This window comes from Phaseolus vulgaris, chromosome 10 (assembly GCF_051622355.1).
Source record: "Phaseolus vulgaris cultivar YP4 chromosome 10, ASM5162235v1, whole genome shotgun sequence".
In the NCBI taxonomy this organism is placed as follows: Eukaryota; Viridiplantae; Streptophyta; class Magnoliopsida; order Fabales; family Fabaceae; genus Phaseolus; species Phaseolus vulgaris.
In genome coordinates this window covers 8628755-8649752 of record NC_143507.1, presented here as the reverse complement: position 1 = coordinate 8649752, position 20998 = coordinate 8628755, and the positions used below count along the sequence as shown (strand labels likewise).

The window sequence follows — 20998 nt, the reverse complement described above, 5'->3', positions numbered from 1 at the left end:
ACTACAATTGAGAAATCTTACATTAATCATGGGCATATTTTTATTTTTTTTTTCTTAGGGTCTAAAGTTGACAAATATGCATAATTAAGGTTAGGATTGTCAATGGACATTGAGAGCGTCTTTTAGAATCTGCAAGCAATGACAAATTAAAGAAAAAATGAAACTTGTCAGCTTGTGATACTAAACCCACATCTTCTAGGCCCATCAGGAAAATAACAAAGCCCACAAAGTTTAAAGATTACATCTAGAAGCATTAGCTGTCATATCTAAGGGAATATCTTATAATTATATCTTTCTGTTAGTAAAGGGAACAGCTATCCTATAAGGATTGGCTTACAATAATGTATGTGGTCTATATAAGACAAATTCTATGTAACAGAGGGGGAGAGTGATTTTTAATTTCATCTATATAGACTTTTTCCTTCTTTTTCTCAGTCTTTGTGCCCTTATCCTAGAACATTGTAACAACTTGGTGCTTTCATTGACCTACCTCCATGCCTCCCAAAACCATCAAAGATATGGAAGAAACACTCCAAACTATCATAGAAAAATTAGTTGATTTGCATACCCAATTCCATACCACCCAAGAAACCATGGGAGCCCGTCAAATGGCATTAGAATCTAAACATGATACCCTAACCAATACCCTTACCAGCATTTTCACTACCCTATCCATTCCACATCATAACACTGCCCCTGTTATAGATCCAAATACTTCCATCGGGCATTTCTCCATAGATGCTACAACTGCTCCTCCACCACCTCTATCAAATACTTCTCAACCTAACGTTCATCCCACCACTACCACCACCATTCCTTCCACCATCCCTCCTTCACCTATACGCCCCCCTAAAATTCAGCTTTCTTTTTTTTATGGTACGGACCCATTAAATTGGTTATTTCAAGCTGATCAATTTTTTCAGTTTTATACCATTCTCGGGGAATCCCGTTTAAACATGGTTGCTTTCTATATGCGGGGTGATGCTCTCAGTTGGTTCAAATGGATGTGTCAAAATCACCAACTCACTAATTGGATCTCTTTTAGTAGGGCTTTGGAGTTGCGTTTTGGCCCCTCCACTTATGCCAACCACCAGGCTGAGTTATTTAAACTCCGACAACATGGCACTGTAGTTGAATATCAAAAGGTTTTTTAAAAACTTTGCAATCAAGTTTTGGGCCTTACACCTGAAATTATTCTAAATTGTTTCATCTCCGACCTCATCCCTGACATACGGAGGGAAATGGTTGTTCTCCAACCCAGCTCAATCACACAAGCCATGGGCCTTGCAAAGTTATTAGAATCTAAGTTCCAGGACTCCAACGTGTTATACGCCAGGTGCCTTTTTTACCCCAACCTTCACCACATTTATTACCCCCACCACGTCCCTCTTTTCCACCCCAGCCACCCTCCACTACACCCCCTCAACTACCCATAAAAAAACTCACCTTCGTCCAACTCCAAGAGCGCAAAGCTACTGACCTCTACTACAATTGTGATGCAAAAAAATTTCCAGGTCACAAATGCAATTCTAGTCGTTTTCTATTATTGTTGAATGAAGACCTCACCCTAGAACACCCTACTAATACCTCCCCACACATTTTTTCCAACCCACAATTCCCCCCTTTTTTCGACCCCGGACTAGACTTTTCCAACCCAGAACTAACGATACTCATATTAACCTATCATTCCAAGCCCTCTCTGGAACCCCTTCCTCCAATACTTTTAAACTTGAAGGTCTCCTTGGTCACCTTTCTATCACTATCCTTATAGACACCAGCAGCTCCCACAACATACTACAACCCCGTCTAGCAAACCACGTCCAATTGTGTACCATTCTTATAACACCATTTTCAGTCATGGTGGGAAACGGATCACGAATACATTGTTCGTCTCTTTGTCCTAATGTTTCATTTTTCATCCAACACCATAATTTTTCCATTCCCTTCTACCTTATCCCAATTGAAGGCGCTGATATGGTCCTTGGAATGGACTGGCTACGTTCCTTGGGTCCTTTACAAGCTGATTTTTCAATACCTCATCTTTCCTTTAATCATAAGGGTTTTTCAATTACCCTCCATGGCACCACCAAACTTCTCCACACCCATGCTTCACCCAACCATATTTGCCAACTCTTACATAACAACGTTGTAGCCTCTATACATCTTCTTACCTTCCAATCACATCACCCCACTATCCATTGCCCCCAACCCTTCTCCCCATCCAGATATTAACCAGTTGTTACAAAAATACACTACAATTTTTTCACGTCCTCATGGCCTACCCCCTCACCAACCCCACAACCATCACATTCCCCTCCTTCCCCAATCCTCCCCAATTAATATCAAACCCTACCGCTATCCACACGCCCATAAACACATTATGATATCCCTCATTTAAGAAATGCTAACCGAAGGCATCATACGTCCCAGCACCAGTCCCTTCTCATCCCCAGTCATATTGATAAAAAAATGGCACTTGGCGTTTTTGCGTAGACTACAGAGCCCTAAATGTTATCATAGTGAAGGATCGTTTCCCTATTCCCACAATTGATGAGTTATTGGATGAGTTAATTGTGGCTAAGGTGTTCACCAAACTAGATCTTCGCTCAAGGTATCATCAAATAAGAGTAGACCCCAAGGATTGCCACAAAACAGCATTTAGAACTTTTGATGGGCACTACGAGTTTCTCGTTATGCCTTTTGGCCTTTCTAATGCACCCTCTACCTTCCAAGCAGCCATGAATGACCTCCTAAGACCACATCTACGCCATTTTGTCCTAGTGTAATTTGATGACATCCTCATTTATAGTCAGTCTATGCCAGAACACATCCAGCACCTGACTCTAGTTCTAGAGTTATTGGAAAACAACAAATTCTTTGTTAAAGAGTCTAAATGTGTTTTTGCCACTACCCAAGTTTCTTATCTGGGCCATCTCATTCAAGAAGGCACAATCACCTCTGACACAAACAAAATACAGGCCATCCTCCTTTGGCCCAGACCCACATCCCTCACCACTCTCCACGCTTTTTTGGGAATTACGGGATTTTATAGAAAATTCATTTGCAGTTATGCCACTCTTGCCTCTCCACTCACGGATTTACTAAGATTGACAAAGTTTACATGGACTACAACGGCTCAAGAGTCCTCTGTACAATTGAAAAAAAAAAATTAACTACGGCATTAGTACTGCATCTTCCAAATTTTTCTCTACCCTTTGTTGTTGAAACAGATGCGCCGAATGTTGCCATTGGTGCAGTCCTATCTCAAGAAGGTCATCCTCTTGCGTTTTTCAGCAAAAAAACTCTGTCAAAAAATGCAAAACAGCTCAGTGTATGTTCGAGAAATGCTAGCCATTACAGAGGCAGTGAAAAAATGGCGGCACTATCTTATTGGAACACATTTCAAATCATAACAGATTAGCAAAGTCTGAAGGCATTACTTACCAATGTTTGCCACACGCCTAACCAACAAAAATGGGCCACCAAGCTCTTAGGGTACAGCTTCGAAATCATATATCGTTCAGGACACAACAACCAAGTCACTGATTTTTTATCCAGACCACCATCTCCCTCTTTTTAGCAGAGTCTTCATCGATTCCCAATATCGTCACAGAATTATACCATTATTATGCATCAGAAGAAGGGACAAAAGAAGTGCAAAATTTATTGTCATCACCTACCTCAGCATACAATCTTCAACGAGGTCTCATTTACCATCGTCAACGCCTTTATTTGCCTGCTAGGGGTGCCCTTCGTTCTACAATTTTGCACGAATTTCACGCCACTCCATCCGCAAGTCACTCGGGTCTCAAAGCAACCATGGCACGACTAGCCACCTCCTTCTACTGACCCAGAATGTACCGTGATACAAAAACATACATCAAACAGTGTCTTCCCTGCCAACAAAACAAACCCAGCAATCAAAAACCTTTAGGATTACTCCAACCAATACCTATACCAGCCAAGCTTTAGGAAGAATTAACCACAGATTTTATCACCCACTTACCTTCATATTTTGGCCACACTGTCATATGGGTAGTCTGTGATAGACTATCCAAGTCTACCCATTTTATTACCCTACCCACCTCCTTTATTGCCACCCAGTTAGCTCACCGTTTTTCTATTGAAATTTGCAGGTTGCATGGAGTTCCAAAGTCTATCATTTCTGATCGGGATCCTCTATTCCTTAGCCATTTTTGGAAAGAATTGTTTCACCTATAAGACACCAAATTAAAATTTAGCACAGCTTACCATTCACAAACGGATGGTCAAACAGAAGTTATCAATAGGAGTTTAGAAATATACCTGAGATGTTTTACCAATGACAATCCGCGAACTTGGTACAAATTTTTACATCTAGCAGAGTTCTGGTACAACTCATCATATCACTCTGCCATCAACACGACTCTTTTCCAAGCGCTATATGGACGACCTCCACCAACAATCCCCGACTACGTTCCAGGAACAGCGACAGAGCCCACCCTTGACACCACGCTCCAAAAACGTACACAGATGCTCCATCAGTTGAAGGCCACCCTCGCGAAAACGCAACAGCGCATGGCACTAACAACAAATAAGAGTCGACGCCATCACACCTTCGACGTCGGTGATTGGGTTCTCCTCCGTCGCTAAAGCTTATCGACAAATGTCTCTTTTAGCAAGAGGTCAAAACAAGTTTTCCCAGAAATTCTACGGTCCTTACCCCATCAGCCGCCTCATTGGCGAAGTTGCCTATGAACTTCTCCTTCCACCCTCTTCCAAAATCCACCCGGTGATCCACATCTCCTTGCTTAAACCATATCACGGACCCAAACCACCTCTTTCCTTTCATATGTCTCAAGAGGATGATGCCCCCTCGACCATCTCCCACACAATCCCCACACTTTGTCCTACTTCAACAAACACTGCTTCTAACTCTACACTTTCAAACTAACTGGTAATATCAAACCCCACTCAAACCACTTCAGTTTCCACCACGTGCCCACCACCAACGGCTCGTGTTGAACCGCATAGTCCAGCCATTAACATTCAACCACGTGGATCCACACCATCATTACTACCACCCACTATCCCTAACTTTTCACCTACCCCAGTCGTGCCTAATTTATCAGCTACCCACGCACATTCGTTATTACCCTCAACAAACCCAAAATTCTCACCTACCTCACCTACTTCATTAATTACGCCAGCTACCAACCCTTTCTCACCTACTACATTAATCACACCAGCAGGCCCCACCTCCTCACCTACCCCCACTCTCAAGAACCTTCCTTTTACAAATAATCCTAAAGAGCCCAAAGAGTACAATTCCAATTCCAGCCCAATAAATGCCTCGCACTCAATTCCTATGGCCCAACTCTCCTCCTACCCTAAAGCCCACAATTCAATTCCTTTTGTTTCACTTCCTTTTGCCCAATTTACCCAGTACCTACCAACCTTGAGGACAAGGTTGTTTCCCAGGAGGAGGCAATTGATACTAGACCCACATCTTTTAGGCCCATCAGGAAAATAACAAAGCCCACAAAGTTCAAAGATTACATCTAGAAGCATTAGCTGACATAGTTATATATTTCTATTAGCAAAGGGAACAGTTGTCCTATAGGGATTGGCTTACAATAATGTATGTGGTCTATAGAAGACAATTTCATCTATATAGACTTTTTCCTTCTTTTTCTCAGTCTTTGTGCCCTTATCCTAGAACACCATAACAACTTGTTTGTTATAGTTGATCTCTTGATCATTAAAACCTAGACTAAAATTAAATCTTATATATCATTTTTGAATCGGTGAAAACTAATCCATCAATTCCTATCAAAAGTTTGATTGTAAATATAAAAACTTGTCACGGTTATTCAATGACATACTAAAAGTCTTGAAAAGCTAAACAAAAAGCACTTGTCATAGAGTTAGAAGACTAAGAGAAATTATACAATGAGTTTCCTAAATGGAGTTGCATGAGGTTTAAGAAAGTGTCTCATGGACAATAGTTCAATACATTGGTAGTCCTTATATGACCGATGAAGTGCAAGGTTCATCCTATTACATCCTAAACATCTTTTTTTATCATTTAAGTCATGCATCAAAAGCTTCAAATAATACAAGTCAGTTACTAAATTGAATGTTATTTTTGTAACTGAAAAAAATATCATGTTATTTTATTCACAGCAATTGCAAAAGATGGAAATGATAATATCTTTCCACTAACATTTGCAATTGTTGAAGGTGAAACATATTAATATGGTTTTTCAACTTTTGCAACATCATGTAGCACCTTAGGAAATCTTATGCATGGTCACATATAGGAACAAATATATTATCAACCATAAAGTATCAAGAAGTTGGTTGGGGTGTCGAAGGTCTACAATCAATCAAACATATTACCTCAAACTTTAAAAAGTCAAAAAGGCAAATTTGAAGAGACAAGTCATCAACATAGGAACTCATATTTCCTCTTTCATACATTTTTTACACATTATTTCATGACATTTTATAACATAATTTATTATTTTTATTATAAGGGCTAAGAGATGAAACAACCACAATCTGGCTAAATTAAATGTTTCGTAGTCTGAGTTTCAACAAGTCATTGCTTTGTTAGATCAAATATCATTGAAAAGTGAACACAAACTTATGATAAAAGTAAAAGATATTTTCATATGGTACCAAATCTTATAAAGTGTAATAGTTCTATTTAGAAAGAAATAATAGTCAAATCCATAATTTCCCTAACCAAAACAACATTTGAAAGAATATGAATGAGACACCAAAGTAAATTTCATGTTAAGAGCATATCATAAATACTCGAAAGAAATAAGTACCTTGATCAAACAAAAACAACAAAAATCTCTCACATATCACACCTAAAGGTACAATAAACAAAATTTTAAGCTTGATGTTCAAAAGTTAACAAATCATCAATGTGAGCTCAAGTTAAATGACTTGGGGTTGTTGATTTTGGGAAATTTCAAGCAATTCAACTTCCTTGCATTCATGTTATGATTGCCTGTTCTTCTTATCATTTACAATTTTTACATTCATTAACCACATCTATACGTTAGAAAATCATTTTAAATACTTATGAAGTTCACCTTCATCGTGTTTAAAATCAATATTTTTGGTCTTGATATATAAGTGCAAATTTTAGTCTTAACCCTCACATGTCTAAACAACAATGATGAAGTCCAACTACAAATCTCATTCATGATGAAATGGGTCAACTTGTTCAAAATAAATCCAAAAGATACTTATTTTGCAAAACTGAATATCATAATTGTGATAACTGTCCATTTAAACAGTGAGAGACATATATATTATACCATTTGAATTTCCTTCAATGAAAACTTAATATATCTATATTAAATAAAAAAAATCCTACTTCAATTAAATATTTACCATAATTAATTTCAATTTTCATTTCATTTAACAGGAACAATATAGCTTAGGGTACAGAATTATAATTTGAAAAAAAAAATTAAGTACATCTTAAAAATATAATCACTTAGATACTTGTTTTAAATGTAAAAAATACAACTTTATAAAATTTAAATTAAAGCCTACATTACTAAATTTTTTAAATACCCAAAATATTTTTGAAATTTTGATTTGAAATAGAGATGTGAAGCTTGATTCTGAAAATTGAGTATTTTCTGGAATAAGTAATTCAGAAGTATTTGTGTATATTTTATTTTCTGAAAATGAGAATCCATAAATGATTTTGAAATGAAAAACGTATACAAGAAAATGAAATCCAAAATGTTAGTTATGAATTTCAAAATATGAATTTCAAAAGAGAAAATTTGGCTTACGAATTTAGGTTTTCAAAAGAAAAAATTTAAAAACAGGAGGATCTTTCTGTCGTTTTACCTGTGGTGAAATTTGCAAAATGAAATAATGCAAGAAGTAAAATCTAATTATAATCTAAATGTATTGATCAAAAGATGTTTCAACACTATTTACAAATACATAAACTGGCTCAAAAGTAAGCTCGTCTTGTGAGATAGTTGGTAAAATTAGAATATAATGATGCTTAAAGCATAGTCAAACACTAACATTTTCAATGGGCAAATTAATCAATTAAAAAAAATTGGGATGTCGCTATATATGCAATTAACATGAAAAAAAGACATAACTGATCATTAAAATGTATATAATCACATTGTAAAAATTAATTTTCTGAATTATACAACTCTGATATAGTAATAACCTTAAGATTATCACTTGAAATTTAAAAGAACTGATTAAGTCCTAAAGAAATTAATCTTACCAAAAAATAGTCTAGCAAGTTGCAATATTTGATAAAAAAAAATCAATTTATTTTTTTATAATAACAACATCTAGGAAAAGTTTATCCAAACAATAGGTACTAACTCACATTATTCATCCTTAATCATCCTTAAGTCATGTTGAAGATGTGTCTAGATTAGAAAAAAAATTGTGACTTACCCTTGAGAGTTGTGGATGGTTAATAGAATGTGTTTCATAAACAAAACATAATAGAATATCCAAAAGACAAAAAGAATCATTCTTATATCATTCAAAATTTATTAAATGTGTTAAAAAAAAGGTATTCGAAAATGGTTAAGAATTATCCTTTTCCAATAACAAGATTACGGACGGACAAATATGCATGTACTCCCATTTGTCATTTCCACTGCTTGTTCTCAACATTGTCCATGAAAATACAGAGAGAAAAAAAAACGAATGGTCTTTGATGGCTTTGGAATTTTTGAAAACTGCCTTGTTAATTTTATAAATTCACATGAATGTAGGAATGAACAAAGAAACACCCCTAATTCCCTAAGTTTAAAGTAAAGCAATACCTTCCATCACAACTTCATTTTCAAATCTAAAATCAAACTTTGCTACTTTTGTTAAAAAAATCAAATGTCTAACAATTCATGGTAAACCTTCACTAAGATTTTATAATTAAAGTAGAAAAAAAAGAACACGCAACAGAATCAAATCATAATACTAAATCAATCCAAAGAAACTTTCTCCCAAAACCAAAGTACTTTCGTACAATGAAGATGGAAACTGTCACAAGCAAACTAGTTAACTCTGTTGACATCACATCTCATTGATGACAAGCACCAAGCATAAACTTATGTTGAAGAATGAAAGTATAAAGATGGCTTTAGAATCATAATTTCACAAGTTTAAGTCCAGACAAAATATTCGCATTTACCAAAGCAGAAAAAGAGAAAAGAGGTACACAGAAGATAAATCTAATTTGATAAATAGGGCATTGTTACAGACCTAGGCAAACTTTACATCATTACAGGTTATAGGGGATCCGTGATTCAATTGAAGCCAATGATTTAGTTAGAATGGGATCTAATGGGAATGATCATCAAATAGAAAAGAAAAATCCATTAGTAGACAAGCACTACTTCAGCGTTCACAACTCTTCCTCAAGTCACCAACATAACAAAAGGCAGTGAAATAAACTTGCACAACAGCAACTCATGGACACTTCCTTTGGATATATGAAGCTCCATGCTCTTCATACCTGCCAGAAATGCATTAAAACGATTCAGTTTTCAATAATAGAAGCCTAATTTGGCGAATTTCCTTTTCTTATGATAAAATAGGGAAAACAAGAAAGGCAATGTGAATAATGAACTAGTATGATCACAATTTGGTGAATAGGGGATAATTACTCGGATTTGGAGAACCACATTTGCTGGAAGGAGCCAAGAGATGCCAATATACTACCCCCTATCCAAACACTGCATATAAAAGTCATTCATTAATTAAGTTAGAAGACAAAGTATATGTACAATGCATCAATCAACAATTTACTAACACAAAATGTTAATCTGAGTCCCCAACCCCTTATTTTGGAGAGATATGGAAGCATAACAATAAAAAGGAGGGGCAAAAATTAAGTTGGTTTTTTCAAAACTAATAAAAGAAAACTACACGAAGTAGCAAAGAAAAATCCCACTGATCAATCAATTTAAGATTTGTCAATAGAAAAATTGTGTTCAAGCAATACAAAAAACAGGCTGGCATGGCACATATTTTGTCTCACAGGATCTCCAGTCCATTTGACATCTATGATGCATTCTCTTGCTTCAGCCCGAGTGGTGGTTTCAGAATGAAGAAGTTAAAGTTGTAGCTCACAGAAATTCCAAGCTCAATAAACCATACCAAAGACACCAGAAAACAGACATGGGCAGTCAAATCAGAGTTTTAGGAGTTATAAATTCATACAACAGAAAGAAATTAAATCAATTAGACAAGCTTCTTGAGTTTCTTATTTCACGTAGAAAGGCCTAAATCATCTGAAGGATGGTTTATTTTCAGTGTTAAAGAACAAAACAAAATATAAAATAGGCTGCTTATGTAAAAATTGAACTCCACCAAAGTATAGAAATAAAGCCTTCAAATCTGTAATAAATGGAATAATGAAAACATTGCTTCCCAGATGAATAAAAACCTAGCCACTTCATATACTGATATGTGTAACCATGGAGAACTTGTAATAAACCTGATTTTTCTTTTGCAGGAAATAACCAGGAAAGAGAAGTAAAACAGCAAAATGATAATGGCGTAATTAATAAGTGCATTGACACAAGATAGATAACACACCTAAACCTTCTTTCAGTAGCATTCCCACTGGCCAATACTTTTACTCTGGCAGCTTGAGGGGACTCCTGCAATGGAAATGAAATTGTAGTCAATTCTTACTACAATTAATCGTTCCAGCTTCTTGAAAAACAATGGTGATCACATGCCATCTGGTGAATTAATTTAAATAGATCCAATGTGTTGATTTTTATAATATTATAAACTCAAATATAACTTCTAAGAAATTCTAATAAATGTTTTCAATTAATCTCCCCTTGTTAGAACTGCCAGCCTGCAGAAGCTTTAGCTAAAGGTTTATAATCCACTTTGACCACAATCTTACAGATTACGATTGGACTTTACAATGATATAGATTTTCTGTTGTCGTTAACATCAGTATGTTAAGATATAAGGGTTAAGATAGTCCAAACATTAATGAGTTTGTTAGTTGATGAGGTGTTAGTCAGGTATAAACAGGGGGAGAAGGATAGAAGACAGGTATAAATATCTTCATTTGTAGATGAGCATTAGCTTCTCGTGAAAGGAGAAATCCTTTGTAAAGGGAAAAATGAAACCCTGGGAGGAACAGGATAGTCTCCTATTTCTTGTTCTTTCATCCTATTCAATAAAAATCTTTCGTGTCTCTTTTCAATTCTTGGTTTTGAACAGATTTCATAAAAAAAAAATTAACTTAAAAGGTTACACAAAATTTCATCCCAAAAGAAAGCTAAGAAAAAAAAAAAAATATATATATATATATATATATATATATTAGCACATAGAATCTCTCCAATGCCTTGCATATGAAAGTTCCGCTGAAGAAAGACCCCAAAGGAAACCAAAAGTACAGATTTACCTTCAATATTATATTTGGAAGTAAAAAGAAGTTGATTTTTTTTTAAAATAGAAGTAAAAACACTCCACAAGCCTTCTATACAGAAATCAAATGTACTTAATTATAATCTACAAAAAAGGTGAAGACAAAAGCTTCAGCCAATAAATTATAGAATTTATAGACAGATTTACAAGTCCCTCCTATAAAGCCTTGCACTCTGAATAAAATACACAAGGGCTCATTTGTTGAAATATATACCTCTAGCAAGTCTTTCTCAAGCCGTTCCTTTAGTTGTTGCATTGAAGCTGTACCACCAGCAAGCTGCATGTGATAAACGAAATCAACTTTAATTTACCAGGTAAAGATATTGAAATGAAATGCTTCAAAAAACCTATCAAGTGATCATAGACTATACATAATAAATATGTACATCATGGTTTCAGCAAATAATTGTCAGTTAAGTTCTGCGTAAAAGGTCATTTGACTAAAAATAGAACTCAAATAAAATTCCAATCAAGATAAAAGCACAAGTTATTATGCGTGTAATATCCTGAAACAACAACTAGGGCAACACTTCCACCCACCCCAACAACTGCAACCCAATCTCAAAATAACTCCAAAATTTTCCATAAAAAAAAGGATGCCCCTGTATCTCTTTTTACACCAAAATTGAACTTGGCAAACTAAATAAGAACTACTTGAGTATGAGTGTGTGTGTGTACACACACAAAGTAAAAGAAAAAGAAATAAAATGGAAATCAACTTTACCAGTATACTACTAAACAACTCTCTTCGAATGTCTACATCACACTTGTTAATGCTTTCAATGACCTACAAAATGGTAAAACAATCAGCAAAAGCAAGTCAGGTACTTCAAACAAATACGCTTTAAGTTTAATAAATTACCATTTGAGGAAGGCCACGAACTGAAGGAGCAATTTCAGCAAAGCTCTCCATGCCAGGAATTGACTGTACACCATTGACACAATAAGAAAATTAGTAGACAGAAGAGAAGAACAGAAATATGTTAAAGAACTGCAGAACAAAATAGAAGCACAACAAAAAATGGACCAGACAGAACATCAAAATAAATGACCACCAGACAGAAGATTTCATTGTGGCACAAGGGGAAGAGAGGGAGAAAATTGCATTAAAAAATTTTAAAACTTTTTTACAGTACACATCCAAAAGGAAAATATTTTCACATATAGGGCATTGCTAGGTGTATAGACATTATGTCTTTGAATTATTTCTTTTTCAAAATTAATATGGCTTGAATCATTATTTACTTTTATGTTTATATTGCAGATTGAAGCTACATACTGAGTTATTTAAATTTTTTTGTATAAAGAAAACTTGTGACATTGCAAGTTATTGAACAAGAATCCTATTACTCATTAGTGTCACCATATATTTAGATTAACAATTTCATAAAGATGTCTTTCATTCAATTCTTAACAACAATCTTCAGTGGGAAGTGTCTTTTGGCACCTCGCCTGTAGGTGCTTAAAGTCCTTAGTACATTAAGGGTTTAACAACATTGCTTAAAGTCCTTGCAAGAAATCCTTGGCATATTTCTAAGAACATGAAATACCATAAATGATTTATATTAAATGAACAAGACAAACTAATCACATCTATGCATGCAAGCCACATACCTGAACCAGGGATGGATTGAAAAGAACATCTGGAATCTTAAATCTGTCAGATCCAATTTCAAGTGTCCTGCATGATAAAAATAAATACATCATAAACAAAACAATAGACAAAAAGTTACACTAAAAACCAGAAGCAGCAATCAGGCTATGAAGTACAAATAGTAGCACATTAAATGAAAGAAGATATTTTGAAGATAAAACGACATTCATTCCATCCTCATCCATGTTTCAATTAAAAAGAATAACACTGACTTACTGGCCATCAGGAAGCTCATATGAGGTCATTGGGATGTTTGAATATGCACTCTCTGTCAAATAAAGGGAAAAATATAGTTTTAATGTACAGAAACTGCAATTCTATTGGAACCAAGGTAAAAGCATCTTCTAGAGCTATAAAGGACTGACTGAACTGGTACATGTTTATCACTAAACCAGATGATTGAAAAAATATCATATATGGCCTAAGTGAAAGCCCATACATCAAGTTGAACAAATTACATCACAAGAGGCATCACATAAAAAGATATCTAAGAGGTGTACATAGAGAAAGGAGAGCAAAGGAAATAAAAGAATGCCACAATAAAAACTAGGAACCTTTTCCACAAGCCATTAAAGAACAATAAAACACAGCAACAATACTATTCAAACAAGAGCACACTTCCAATAATATTCAAAACATTATACAAGGTGACACAACAAGAGGTAAACAAACCATCATAAGGAGTATCCGGTGCACGGCACACACATTCCTTGATATCACTGGCAATCACCCTCTGCATAAGAGAACAGACATCAGATAAAGAAAATGCAGAAAGTTATGAGATATTACATCGCCATTCACAGACCTGCGAATAGAGTTTGTAGCTTTCAGTTGTATTTGGAAAATCAATATCTACTGTCTGCAAGGTTCAGAAAAAAAAATAATGAGAAATAGTAATCATTTATGCATACAATGGCAGTTGAAATCATATAGAAAGGTACGAGCCAAAAACTAAATTTTGGTGCTAATAAAGTAAAAAAAAAAGTCAATTTTGCTCATTTGCCCCAAAAGTTCTATAATTACTTTTAAATATTAATTGAAATAACAGATGCAAGGTTATAATGTAACTGAAATAAAGGATGTAAGATAACTACAACTCACTTTTTCTTCGTTGTTCTGATCCTTAATTCTATACCTAAAAGGCTAACACTGTTCCCTCTTTTATACCTAAAGTTTAAAATCAATTTGCTAACATGTGCAAACATTTAGTACGATGTCCAAATTATTCAGTTCAGATCACTACCAGAAGTATACTGGCACTTACCAGTTTCATCAAATTACATCCATAACTGAAAACAGCTCAAGAAGAACACTCAATTAAAAGAGACAAGAAAAACCATATTACAACCATCCAGAAGCCCTTGAGGCACAAGCAGTACATATAATACCCAAGTTCAAATTTTAAAGAAAACAACAGGAAAAAAAAACCTGGATCTGGCTGCCTCACACTTTAATGATTGCAAGCAAATTGAATAAAAAAAATGTTACTAAGAAGTCATCAGGATGAAAACATTATACCTGAAACTCTCCAGGGCGTATTTCCTTTCTCCTAAAGGAATAACGTGGTTTCATCTATGCCAAAAAAGGGAAAAATCTCAGGCAGATAAAGTCAGAGCATCTTTATTTTATATGATCACTGACAAATATAGTAAGTAATTTTTGTCACCCACCGTAATACCCTTGCTTTCCAAGCTTTTCATCAAGCAATCTGTAAGAAATTCTCCTCCAATTGGAGAGGTTGCCACAGCCTTATGTTGTTAACAAAGTAGAGATATGAGCAGACAAAAAGACGTATAGTATTAGCCAAATCTCAAATATAAATGTTGAGTACAATAAAACATTATATTCTTAATTTGACATGTGTGTGTATGTGGCACACACATAATGGCAGACATTATGCAGAAGATACATGAAAAAATATTAGTTTGTAAATTACCTAGGCAAGCAATAGTACCTCACATATCCATAGTCTTTCTCTCTTACAATTTTGATACTTGTTGTAGTTTTGTAAAACACAATCTAATGACTGAGTAATAATATAGAGATTATGGCCAATAAATAAGAGCTTCAGTGTTTTCTCAGGATTTTCTTTTATACATTTGATGTATATATTTCGCACTGTTAATCAAATAATCACATCAGTTCAAATTTATCTATAACCCATGTTGAGTTAGGAGATCCTTTTCAAATACCCACTTCATCCTTTAAGCCTTAAAAAAACCTTTTCCAGAGTGGTGTATACAGTAAATTGGGTCAATGCAGGTTCTTCTAACAACATCAAAGTCAAATTTAATAAATTGGATAACAAAACTAAATATTGAAATTCCAATGTCAATTTTATTGGATTCAATAGTAATGAATACCTTCTGAAGAACATAACCATCGTGTACTGGTGCAATTGTAGTTGACCCTCCACCACTGAAAACAATGGAATAATGAAGAAAATGTTATGTTTCTGGCATGTTAGTCTAACATATTAGAAGTAATAATAAATATAGAAAAAGTTGTACATTTTCTCCTTCCCCTTTTCAATTTTCTCAATTGAATTCTCAATCTAATATGTATATGCTTAAAGTTTTTCAATTTAGTCCACCCAATGCATTGCTTTGACTCAAATAGTAGGAAATTCAACTTTCATCATTATCAGCCTCCTATGATGTCTCCAATATGGTGCTAACCCATTCCACTTTTTTAAAAGAAATATTGGCAAAGTCTCATTGCTTGTCACCAAACCCAAATGACTACTTTAAAATGGTTGAGCAGGAAAATAACAATCTTTAGGCATGTTAACATACATAACAGAGAAGCTTTCAAATTATTATTTCTCAACGTAAGGTCGCAGGTTACTTATTTATTTAACAATAATTTAGAATAAGCAAAACCCTCTTGGTATTTATTTCATACAGTTAACTGTAATAACCGTAAACTTCCTATTCCAGAACTGAAATAAAATAAAAACAAGTATAATTTCTTATATGTCATTGTCGACTCTTTTGATTCAGTGATTTCAAGTACATGAATGAAACTTTTTTTATCTTGATACTAAAGTGAAAGTATATGACTACTGCTTCAAGCAAGTATAAGAGAACACAGGCTGAAGAAGAATTTCAACTGTAAACTGCGATACTGATTACTGATTACATGGCATTGAGTGTGAAAAAAGGAGTAGGTTGGAAGAAAAAAGAGAAGAGAGAATCTGGGAGAACTAGCAAAAAAATGAGAAAGGTGGCAAGAATTTGAGGAGTGAAATATTCTGTGCATCTGCAGAATTTCCCATCATTTTTTTTCTTTGATTTCAGCACAAGAGAGATCTATCTTGATCTACATTATTTGTTCTATAATTCCAAATTCCTATTTTATCTTACTATATATGGTAAAAGTAAGCCATGTAAGATCTAGTTAAACAAGACAAGGACAAATATAACTTAGGCCGTCCATATATAATATTTTGAAAGGTAAGCAATTGTTATACGGAAATGAAGGAAAACACCATTGTTCACAATGATACTACAGCAGAATAAGAACAAAACTACCATTGAATAACCTCATGATCTCTTACCCATCAACAACTAATGACGTAGCACGCCCTGATGCAAAGGAAGTCAGAACCTGTATGTGAACACAAGGAATAAACGTTCAGTACCTTTTTTGTTCTCACTCCACAACAGATATTATTTTATGAAGTATAGGTTGGCGAAGCACTAACAGCATTCTTCGCCAAAAATAATGCAGGTGCCTTGTACTTCTCAAACATAAGCTCTGCTGTCCTGCAATAATAAAATCCAAATTATACATACTGACACTTTAAGATGAGCTCATAATTCTAGACAATAAATTATAATAAGAATACCTTTCTCTCTGCTGTTGAGAGTTTGAAGAAGGCTCAGCAAGGAGCATAGGATGCTCTTTAGGATCAATCAATAGGCACTCCCTACCAAAAACAGAAAGCATGGCTGATCAATAGGCACTCTCTACCAGAAAAAGAATGTGCAGCCAGTGACAAATAAAATAATTCCTAAGGTATATGAAATATGTAATATAATAATAAAAATTTAAAAAAAATGTCAAAGCAAGACTAGGAAAAGAACTAACAAAAAGAATCTAATATCTTGGCGTTGCAAGGTTCATCAATTGTTCCATGCCAGAAGGAAGGAGAACTAAGTCATAATTGAATCCTAGTGTTTGGCCTATTACACTCTTAAGTAGAAAGAGTTACAACCTGACAATTAGTCGCTTTGGCATAGTGATAAGCACTTGATCCAACATGAGTTTAATTCCTAGTGGGGCAATTGTTTAAGAGAAGACTATTGCACCAATTGTCTCAGCAGAAGTTAGGTAGCTTAAGTCACAATAGAAGAGTTTGATTCGTAGCGGGGAAATTACCGAAGGAAATTGTTACAAGGTGCATAAATTATCCCGTGACAAAGGTCAAATGGGTCAAGTCACAATCGAATCATGACACTTAAACTACTACGCTCTTAAATAGAAAGAGTTGTCTTAACTATTAGCTATAGTTTTTGGTATAATGGTAAGTGTTTGATCCAACACTTGGTGATAAAAGCAACTTTTATCTATCAATCAGATAATGATTCTTCAAAATAATCCCATCCAAACATGCACTTTGGTTACATGGTTCAAACAATATAGAGATATATTCAAATCAATGTTTTCAACAAATTCATTTTATGGTTTTTTTAATGGTTCCTCTACCCTTTTAATTGCACTAAGTTCAATTTGGTCAACTTTTCTTGTTTGAGCCTTTGTTGACCTTCTTACATGGCCAAATCACTATTATGTGAGTTTTTTGTTATCTTCTCTTCTCCAAAACAGTGCTACTCCAACTCTTTTCCCATGTATCTTTGTTCTTTGTTCTTTCTTTCCTTTCTTTTCTTATTCACTCATTCATCTCAGCATTATCATCTCTAGTATACTTATCTATTCTCTTTTGCAATTTGTTGTCCAGCATTCACTACCATACAAAGCATCATCGATCATATAGCTATTTGATAGAATTTCCTCTTTTAGTTTGAATGTGCCCTTAAATAATCTATGTGTTTACTTCATCAGTTTGATTTATATGCACTTCTCCCCTTCAATTTCTCCCATTATTTTCTAAGACAGATCCAAAATACCTAACATGTGCAACTTGCGGTATGATGTCACCCCCTGTTTAACCTAACAACTTGATGTTTGCTAACTATTCCTGTGTTCCAGTAATGTTGTCAATCCGTACATGAAAGAGAAGGGCTGAGTGAGGCCTTGTACAGCCAATATAAAGTAAAAGTATGATAAATATTTATGGTATGGGCCATCAATGTTTGGAACAGAATCTTCATTGCTATCAAACAATTATTATCCACCATTAATACCGAGATTTCTCGTGTATTTATGTGCTTTAGATATAGGTAACAGATCAACTATTCTTTGGACAATTGCTTTTGAGAGGAATCATCAAATAATCAAAAAAGGAATCACATGAACTTTATCAAATTCCAACCATATCTGCCATAAAATAATCAATGCAGAAAGGAAAACACAATCCTACAATACATATCACAGACAGTTCAGAAAATCAGTATTGACCTGAAGGCATGATCCCATATGCTATCAACAATATCCCAGTCAGCTACAATTCCATCCTTAAATGGAGACAGCACCTGCTAACACAAAAATATAAAACAACAACTATTCATTGTTAAAAATAAATTACTAATCCTAATCAAATCAAGAAAGCCACTACAAAAGGGTTACCTCCATATAGTCTCTACGGTACCCCAAGGACTGCGATCCTACAAACAATTTCCTCTTTCCCTTGGCCTTGTCAGAATCAGCATTTCTAAGATTATTCTTTGATTCCCCAACTGAGGCAGAGTTCTTCTCGGCATCATCATCTGCTTCATCAACATCCATTTGATCAATTGCTCCAACAACCTAAATTCACACACAGAGACAAGACAACCACCAATTCATTATCAACAATCAAACTACCCATCAATTTTCCTGATACCTTCCAATCAACTATAAATTATAAATGCACCCAACTACACATCAAGCAGTAGTAGCCTATCACCACACAAAAATGCCAGTGTCCACTTTATTATTAACTCAAAGCATAACAAAATTCAATACTCTATCAACAAAACAAAACAAAATGGAAACAATTTCACCCTACCTATAAAAACGATAAACGGTACAACAATGTAGGAAAAACAGTAAACAAAAAACAAATCCCCGAAATTTCAGAAAAGTAAAAAGAGGAGCGAAAACACTTACAGACGGAAATACGGCCTTGGGAGCATCCTCACCGGCATAACCAGCTTTACATGTGTGTGAACCCAAGTCAAATACTATAGCTGATACTTCATCTGTGGAATCAGGCAAACGAAGAAAATTGAGTTCACTCTTCAGAAGGAGAAGGAGAACGAGAACAAGGAGAACAGGTTTGGATACTCACCACCGCCATACATGGCTGTGACTGGCTACGAACTCGACAGGTGAATTAGGGTTTTTTAATTTAAGGTTTACGGATTTTCTCTCTCTAGGGTTTCAGTAGAGAGAGAGAGAAGCTGCGGCGAAATGGAACGCCGCCGCGGGAATTTCCGGCGAGGTAGTCGGAGGAGGAGAGTAGAAGTGAGAAGCGCGCGCGATTTGAAGAACGAAAAATTAGGGTATGGTAAGGGCTACGATAATTCATAGGAAAATAATACTTAATATTCCTTTAAAAATTTACATCTATTTCACAACTACTTTAACAATGTAATAATAAAATTAAAAAATTAAAAATAAAACAAATATTACTAAAATATTATTATTTTGAGTTATTAAATAAATTTCTTTCATTTTATTTTATAGGTTTGAAAATATCATCACCTAAAACCCACACGTTACGAGCCTCCAACATTTTTTCTTAATTTATTTTTGTTCAGTACTTTATATTTATCTAGAGAAATATTTTTTCAAATTCAAATTTTTCTAAATTTTTTAAATTTAAATTTTCAATTTAAAATAAATAATTATTAAATTTGTTATGATTCAATATTATAAAGACTAAAATTAAAAAAAAATGTGTACACTGAAAAGAAATTCCTTCTACATATTATTATAAACTATATATGTAAAATTTAAATATGGTAAACTATATATGTAAAATTTAAATATGGTAGTATAAAAAAACTAATAGTTGTATGTTGTTGAACATTACACTATTAGAAACCTTATATTAAAATGAATTTGTTAAAAATATTGATTTGAATATATTTATGTTTGAACATGTAGCCACATTATTTTTAAGGTTCATTATCTGGTTGGTAGATAAAAGATGCTTTAATCATCAAGTTTTGGATCCAATACTTACATTATACTTAAAAATTATAGTTAATAATTTTGACACAACTTTTTTATTTATTTAAGAATGTCGTAATTCAAGTGTCATGATCCGATTGTGATTTGACCAATTTGACCTCTATCATGGGACAATTTATACACCTTATAACAATTTCCTTTGATAATTGTCTGGTACGAATCACACTTTATATTGTGACTTGCTCTACCTAACTTCTATTATGAAACAATTGGTGCAATAATCGTCTCCTAAACAATTGTGTCATTGAGAATTAAACTCATGTTGGGTCAAGTGCTTAACATTATGCTAAAACACTTATGCATTTGACTCGTCATATGGTCACATGTTCCTATTAAACTCATTGTCATATGTAACACTAAAGTCCATATTGATGACGGTCCTTATATAATTGTCATTGTGTAGTCAAACAACAATGATCCATTTATGTCCATATTACATAATGAAGATATATAGTACTCATTAAGTGATTATATGAAATTTTTAATATATTATCATACTCCATTAATGTTTGGGGAAAAATTGTTTGATGA

General features: G+C 34.3%; 1 protein-coding gene and 1 long non-coding RNA gene across 2 annotated transcripts; both read right to left on the bottom strand.

Annotated features, from left to right (window-relative positions):
- Positions 1 to 3107: 3107 nt before the first annotated feature.
- Positions 3108 to 4911, bottom strand: LOC137819303 (uncharacterized). The gene is made up of 5 exons (XR_011082267.2): positions 4306 to 4911; positions 4007 to 4215; positions 3681 to 3896; positions 3445 to 3586; positions 3108 to 3304 (listed from the first exon to the last, which is right to left on the bottom strand). It is a non-coding gene; the product is annotated as an uncharacterized LOC137819303 (long non-coding RNA).
- A 4243-nt stretch (positions 4912 to 9154) lies between these two features.
- ARP4 (actin-related protein 4) lies at positions 9155 to 19825 on the bottom strand. The gene is made up of 20 exons (XM_068621995.1): positions 19560 to 19825; positions 19379 to 19470; positions 18857 to 19036; positions 18689 to 18762; positions 16956 to 17036; positions 16812 to 16872; positions 16665 to 16714; positions 15469 to 15523; positions 14776 to 14853; positions 14624 to 14677; positions 13911 to 13964; positions 13778 to 13838; positions 13322 to 13373; positions 13066 to 13132; positions 12314 to 12376; positions 12176 to 12238; positions 11666 to 11728; positions 10594 to 10658; positions 9660 to 9728; positions 9155 to 9508 (listed from the first exon to the last, which is right to left on the bottom strand). Exons 1-20 carry the CDS (start codon positions 19570 to 19572, stop codon positions 9463 to 9465), a joined length of 1341 nt encoding a protein of 446 aa, XP_068478096.1. The 5' UTR covers positions 19573 to 19825; the 3' UTR covers positions 9155 to 9462.
- Between the last annotated feature and the right edge of the window lie 1173 nt (positions 19826 to 20998).